The sequence below is a fragment of the Crocodylus porosus genome, unplaced genomic scaffold (genome assembly GCF_001723895.1).
Source record: "Crocodylus porosus isolate Cpor-Errol unplaced genomic scaffold, CroPor_comp1, whole genome shotgun sequence".
Classification (NCBI taxonomy): domain Eukaryota; kingdom Metazoa; phylum Chordata; order Crocodylia; family Crocodylidae; genus Crocodylus; species Crocodylus porosus.
The window spans coordinates 78,676,901-78,684,461 of NW_017728943.1; the positions used below are offsets into that span (position 1 = coordinate 78,676,901).

General features: G+C 42.5%; 1 protein-coding gene across 3 annotated transcripts in view; it reads left to right on the forward strand.

The window, feature by feature from the left end:
- Window positions 1–7,561, forward strand: part of KIF6 (kinesin family member 6) — a 415,530-nt gene that overhangs the window by 291,808 nt on the left and 116,161 nt on the right. For all 3 annotated transcript variants that reach the window (XM_019549619.1, XM_019549618.1, XM_019549620.1), the window contains one exon: window positions 2,274–2,382. In XM_019549619.1, coding sequence (XP_019405164.1) covers window positions 2,274–2,382 — 109 coding nt within the window. The remainder of the gene's footprint in view (window positions 1–2,273; window positions 2,383–7,561) is intronic.

Consider the following 7,561-nt stretch of genomic DNA (forward strand, 5'->3'; position numbering starts at 1 on the left):
CAGGCTGAGAGCCATGGGGCTCTTTAGCCTGGAAAAGTGCAGGCTCAGGGGTGATCTGATGGCCACCTATAAGTTTATCGGGGTGACCACCAGTACCTGGGGAAATGAGCCAGAGCGCCCCAAGGATGACGTGGTCAAATGGTGATAAACTACTGCAGGACCATTTCAGGCTGGACATAAGGAAGAATTTCTTTACTGTCCAAGCCCTCAAGGTCTGGAACGGCCTGCCATCGGAGGTGGTTCAAGCACCTACATTGAACACCTTCAAGAGCAAATTGGTTGCTGATCTTGCTGGGATCCTATGACCCCAGCTGACTTCCTGCCCTTTGGGTGGGGGAGCTGGACTCAGTGATCTTCCGAGGTCCCTTCCAGCCGTAATGTCTATGAAATTTATGAAAATCTGGCATGACCAGTTCTGAAAAATCCCAGTGACATTGATGATTCTGAAAATGAATCAATAAGACAGGGAAAAGGAAGGTATGAGCAACTCAGTTATAAACACAGATGGTAATTTCACTTCCTGCTCTTACTTGCTCATTCTGTAACCAGACCTTTCTCAAGAATCAGACCCATGCAGGAGGTCAGTGAGAGTCATGCACAAAGTATAGTGTAGTTCATCTAGTAATAACAAAGCTGAAACCTTTTGTATTCTGTTTATCATCATCATCCTTGTTATTATGATTATTATTATTACTACTACTACTACCACATGTGAGGAGAAAAGGACACAATATTGTCATGCATTTTTGTTTTCTGATTCCTATCCTTCTTACTACTTCTTACCTCACACTTACATGGACAACAGTAAGACATTGTTCTGTATGATCCACCCCTTTTTATATATTCAGGCTAAGTACAGACAGTCAAAAAGCCCAAGGCTGAATTGATTTCATCTTCACAGGTTAGTCTAAGCTGTGTAGATTGAACAGATAAGCAAGTGAGCAGACATTCACTTTTGATTCCAGAAATGCAGCCATTTGCCTGCAGTGGCTCAGGGCAAAACCCAGGGTGTGCTAAAAGCACACCTCCCTGCTCTGCTGGAGCAGATAGCTTGGGCCAATGCTGGCCGGCTCACCCTGCAAGGGAGCTTTGTGGGGGAGGTACAAAGCATCCTGGGTTGCTGGGGGACTGTGAGTTAACTTGAATCTGGAGGGGATGTGGAACAAAAGTTCAATAAACCTATTTAACCTAAATCAGTTAAATCTGATACTATGTCCATCCAGGTTTATCTTAAATTGATTTCAGCCATTTTGAAAGTAATTTGTGCATCAAACTTCTGTTGCGTTGCAGATCTGAACCAGTTTCCAATCACTTATACCACTTACGAGTAATTTCTGTCCCTAGCTTCAGCAGTACACAGACCTGATTCAAAGAAGTCAGCTTTTATACACAGTCACATTTAGAAAGAAAATCATCAAATGTATGATCTTTGGGTTAATATGATTTAACACACTCAGAGGCAATTCACAGCAAGGTAATTGAAATCCAAGAATAAAGGAAGAAAAGGAAATATAGAAACAAATGTACATTTTACCTTCATAGAAAAAAATTATTTTTATCAGAGGGTGATGAGCAGAGTTGGTGCTCTGGGCAGACCATGCAGGAGAGTGGGAAGGGAGTTCCAAGAACGGGGGCAACAGGGCACTCAGCAGTTTTATCCATGCCAAGAACTCATAAACAGTCTTTGGATGAGCTGCTGCTGCCTCTGCCACATGCTCTGCCCACCCTGCACCGATGCTTTTAAAGCAGCAGCAGCAGCAGCAGCCAGGGACTCTTTTGGACTTCCCAGCAGGAGTAAGCCCTGCAGCTGTTCTTGCTGCCATGAAGTGGACTCTATGGGGTTGGGAGATGATTCTGGTGCCCCTCCTAACTTGGCACCCAGTGCCCATGCCCCTCTCACCTACCCCTTGGTATGCTACTGATTTTCATTTTTAAATGTTTCCACTGTCTGGAATGCTAACATTCTGGTTTTGTTTAAGAAAAAATATAAAGCTATTTAAAAAAAAAAGAATCACATCAAAAAGTCATGTGTGAGGATGCTCAAATGAAATGAAATGAATCTAAATGTAACTTGTCAGGAAAAAGAAAATATCTTGGTCCAAAGATGTGTTTTTTCTTGGCAGAACCTAGAGCTTGGTTTGCTTGTGACTTTTTGCATGCTAATGAGCTCCTATGCTGGCTTGCTGTAGTACTTCTCTAAAACAGTAATAAAGCAGATACGAAACAACTTATTTCACTGTCACTGAACCAGTTTTGAATTAATTTCTGGGCAGATGGATCAGGAGAGATGTCACTTGGACGTCAGGAGGCTTTTGAAATTTTCCAGAGGGATTATGCTGATAATATGACCATTGAGGACAACAAACAGCTTCTTAAACAGAGGTAGGTATCACAATGAGGTACAAACGCATTTAAATCTCTACAGTGTCAGTGTGACTCAGAGAGTGAGAATATGTTATTTTCTAAAACTCAGAGCAGAAATAGTGCCTTCATATGCCGGGAAGGTTTCTTGTTCAGTATGTCCTCAAAGATGTAGGATAAGAGTGACATTAGGTGTTAGAGTTAGCAGGTGCTACTTGTAAGGAATGTTAGTCAGTATTAAGGGTAACAAGTGTTAGAGACCAGTCACATGTTCAAGGTTAATACCCTTCTCTGGTGTGCACTGCTCATTAGAGGGCTAGTGAGCAAGGGCATGGCTTGGGGCTGCAAACCTGCCCTGCTTTCTGGCTCTCTAGCCACAGTATAGGCCAGGGAGAGAGGGGGGAAGGAGCCGCCTGTGCTGTTTGACTTCTCCCCTTCCCACCTCCCACCCCCAGTTACAGGTTGCTACCAAGAAAGGGAAATCCCAGAAAGCCCCCTTACGGCTAGAACCTTTTGGGCCAGCAGGGGCCTAAGGTCGGAAAAGAGCCTAGGAGGAGACAGAGAAAGCCAAGCAGCAAGCTACCGACTAGCTCAAATACTGCAGACACAGCAAGAGACTCCTGCCAGGTGGAGCAAAGTAGGTCAGGCAACTGGAAAAGGGGGAGAGTCTAGGGAATATAAAAGCTCACCCCAGAAGAGAGAGGGCCAGTTAGTCCCTGACTATGGAAAAGATTGGATTGCCTTTCCCAGATGGAGGAAAGGCTATAATGGGTGAAGTAAGTCACCCACCAAGGAGATCACATTGCAGCCTGAGATTTGTTTTTTTCCCCTTTGCTTGAGCAGCAGGCCTGAGGGGCAAAACCCTGAGTTAGGACTGTGTATATTTACCCAGAGGCAAGTAGGAACTTTTAAGTTGAGATTTTCTGTTTAATGGACACCTGGGAGACTGGGAGTGGCTATAAAGGGAGATAAGGAGGCTACGTAACAGGGTGCCCAAACATCCAGTATGATATCCTTCCCTTGGAGGAGGTCAGAGGCACAGGCAGTGCATAAGGCAGGAAACTTTGCTGGGTAGCAGGCCTAAGCACCTTCTGCTATGGCATAAAGGGTTAGGTGGTTTGTTGACTGAACCCGGGTTCTGGGTTCTGAGTTCCAGACCCTGGAGGGGAACAAGCCCAGAAGCAGTTGAGAGAGAGTTTGGAGGCCTCAGAACTACAGAATGAATGGGGCCCAAAACAGGTTAGACTCCAATGGGGAGCCAGCAAAGTGACATTTGAAATAAGATAGTGAGCCAGCAAACACAAGAAGTCCTGCTGGGTGATGAGACCTTGTCATCAAATTCCTTTACCCCACGCTCCCTTTGGGCAGAGGTAGGACATCTCCCAAATCACTTCTTTCTTCCAGCAAGGTGTGGCAGGTGATTGGAACTGGGGGATGACAGGACTGGCTATGATGAGATGGAGAGCCCCTCTTCTCGAGTCCTGTCACATGCCCTGAATTGCCCTGCTGCCCCCATATTGGCTTCTCCATCCCAAGATCACTGCTCTGCCACCCTAATCAGCCCAAGAGCAGTGATCGTGGTTTGGGGAACAGCACTGATTTACCTTGCTCCTCCCTCCTGCCCCCCTCTTCAGTTGCAGGGCCTGGTGGTAGCTAGATCTGGGTGCATGTGGGTGGTGTGGTGTCCAGGCCCCCAAGGACCAGGAAGGGAAGGGCAACCTTCTCCCCACCACTGGTGCCTCTGCTGCTCTTAAGCTGATCAGGATAGCAAGTGATCCAAGGTGGAGGGGACAGACCATGGTAGCAGGGAAGGTGATGTGGAGGGGGCAACTTGGGAGTAGGGGTGGACAGCCTAGCAGTTCCCCCTTCTCCCCATTTTACCTCCCTCCCCATTTACCTATTATCCAGTGGTTGTCAGCTATCAGTTCAGGGACATCGAGTCCTGGATGACAGTCCATCTTGGAGCAGTACCTCCTGGAATACTGGAGGACTTCAAATTGGTGGTTTATCTCAGATGAATACCCAGAAATTAATATACTTCAAACTAGGTAGCACAACTCAAAGATAATCCTCATTTGAGATGGTGTAAGGTGCCAGGAGGGCATTTAGCACCTGACTTATCACACATTAAGGCTCATTGACAAGTTTTGAGTGCTCTTAACATGATCTAATTATTATGTGTAATCTCATCCTAATAATCTCAATGGAATATCCAAGATAATCATAGATTATCTGTAAGTACTTGGCTTTACTCTTCTTCTCACTTTACCATTAGAGATTATATCTCACAAGTGGGTACTGACAGTTAAGAATTATGCAAAGGAAGTTAGAATCATGTGACTAAATTCATTAATGTGATATTAATTGCAAGAAATATCTTTATAGATTCAGGAACTAAATTAAAACATCAAAGGGATTTGTAAAATCTGCGTTCTAGTCCTGCTAATGATTTGTTGTGTGTTATTAGTCAAAGCATTTTAAATTCCCTCTGTTTAAGTTTCCCTTCTCTCAAATAGATATAGTAATACTTTATTACCCACAGGTTAATTAATGTTTATAAAGCAGAACTCAGGGCAGAATTCAGTTTCTCTTTGTGTGTCCAAGTGGCAGACTTCTAGCCATGTAAGTGGGTAGCAATACTACATTGCTTATACTGTGGATGCATAAGTGTGCAAGTATAGACTGGGCATGTACAGTAACTATGAACTGGCCAAACAACTACATAGATGTGTATATACATTCATTCTGGACACACAAGGGCATCCAAGTCATGCAACTATATCCACATAGAGAACCATGATTAATCAGATGGATGCCGCTATATGCATAAAGTACAAAAACATTTTCATTGATTTTGCTAAAAATAAAATTTGAAAAAATGCAAAGGTTGCTTTTTTTTAAATTGTATCAGTGAGAGTCCCCAGTTTTTATGGCATGGGAATCTAAGCTACACTGGGTGTGTTTACACAAAACACTTGAAGCGCAGTAGACTTATTCTACTGCATATTAGCATGTCATGGTAAATGTCATGCTAATGTGCAGTAGAATTAGTCTACTGCACATTAGTATCATGTAAAAAACTTGCACTGGCACTACTGTGCAGTAGTGCTACTTAGGGTGCATTAAGTTAGTACCTGTTAGTACCTCTTATTACAGGTACTAAACTTAACGCACCATAATTGCGGCATATTAATACATGTGTAGATGTCCCCATTAAGTATTAGTTTCCTGCCCCATAACAATCTGAGTTATTAGTCCAGTGAGAAACAAAGTTTAGTCTCTAGTTTCAAAAAGCTTTAACTGGCCTTGGGGAACACAATGCAGTTGGTCTCATGAGACTCTGAGGTAGAAGGAGCACTTTCTTGAAGACAAGCTTGTAATGGGTACAAAACAGTTGCTATTCATTTCTGTCCTCTGAAGTAAAAATTGCAGTTGACAGTTGCCACTGCCTATGTACATATGTACATGACCACATCAAAGCACAGTTCTGGGCCCTTGACTTCAGATTTGACCTCCATAGAGTTTAATGATCTCTCTGTCTGCCAATGTAATGAAGAAAGGATGTACTTCTCTTAGCAGTGTTTCTTTGGAAAGAAGAAAAATTCTAAATCTTATTTTCAGATAAACTATACTGGTAAATATTCTTGCCATGAAAGCTCTTGCAATCTAGTTGTATATGCTCCAACAACATTTCTACATTTAGCTCCCATGCATATTTTTAATAGTGCAAGTTTGTTCTAACTGGCAGGTCTAATGTAATGCCAGTTTTAGTTTCTTTATCTCCTTTTCTTAATAATTCCACTGTATTTTCTTCCTTATAGTCAATATACCAATCAGCCAACATGGTTGTTTGTTTTTCCTTTTCTTTTCTATTCACAAGGTTTTCTTAATATTCCCTAATATTATTACATATAATATATTACATTCACTTGTAGTTTACCTCTGTTTAGGTCAGCAATTACAACAGGGTGAATTTAACTCATGGTAATAGTCTGCAGTTATCCATAATGGAATCTAGCTACACCGCCTAACAATCTGTGAGGCATGAATGCTACTCTCAGGGCTCATCTACACACCACCCTACAGCAATGTTGTTACTGTGCTCTGCTTTAGTACTTCCTTTTGGAAAAGCTAAAGCACAATGCAGTAACGACCTGTACTGCACTGCACACATGGCACAGTTAGTTTTAGCTGCTGCTTCACTGTAGCAGCATGCTAAAATGGGGGAGTGTGCTGCTATGGCAAAGTTGCTGCCAGTCACATGTAGACTCATGTGATTGCTACATTGCCATAGCACGTTGTACAGCAATGTAGTGCATCGCTACAGCGACATCGGGTGACGTGTAGACACTCCCTCAGTGCATTTGTTTTGTTGTTTGATAAATAAAAGGAGATTTTTTTGGATAAATAATATTTGCATTTTAAGAGTGAAACAGTTGCCCCAATGAAATCAGTGGCCACATTTCTACTGACTTCAATACAACAAATTTCACCTTGAGTTTTACCTATTTGAGCAACTAGACTCCAAGTCTCAGCAACAATAGATATCGTAAAGGAACTGTATGTTCATGAGGGATGCATGGGAATTTCTTACAGATGGCATTAATACAGTGGCATAACTGACCAGTATCCATAAACATCCTCTACAGAACATCCTGCTTTTTTGTTTCTTTTAGAAAGTCACAAATTACCTTTCTTTCCTTAGCCTAATAAACATATTCATTTTGTGTTTATTCAGTGAAAAGGAATTCTGCCTGAGTCCTGACGGGAGTGGTTCACAAAGTGACTTAATGTGTGGCAGTACCGAACATAGGTACCTGTTGCATGCTTCACTCCAGAAATGGAATTCATGAATTCAGGCTAGGAACCCAAGTTCCGTATGTGGAGAATGGGAAGAGTGAGGCACCTAGCGACTGAGATGTATAGCACCCAGCATACTGATTGGGTGGGACTCTAAAAGCAGACAATAGAAAATACTGAAGAGAACAGTGTGTCTGAAATCCTGCCTCTCTCCTTCTTAGGTGCCTCTGTAAGACTGGGATTCACGTCCCAAAACCCCTTCTTATTATTGCCTTAAATAGATTTCTCTACAATTAGATAGGAGAATTTCATCCTTTTAAAACACTAATTCCCAGTTGAAATTCTTGATTGGTTTGGCTTACACAAATGTTTGGGCAGCACCTGGAATTTCTTTGAATAC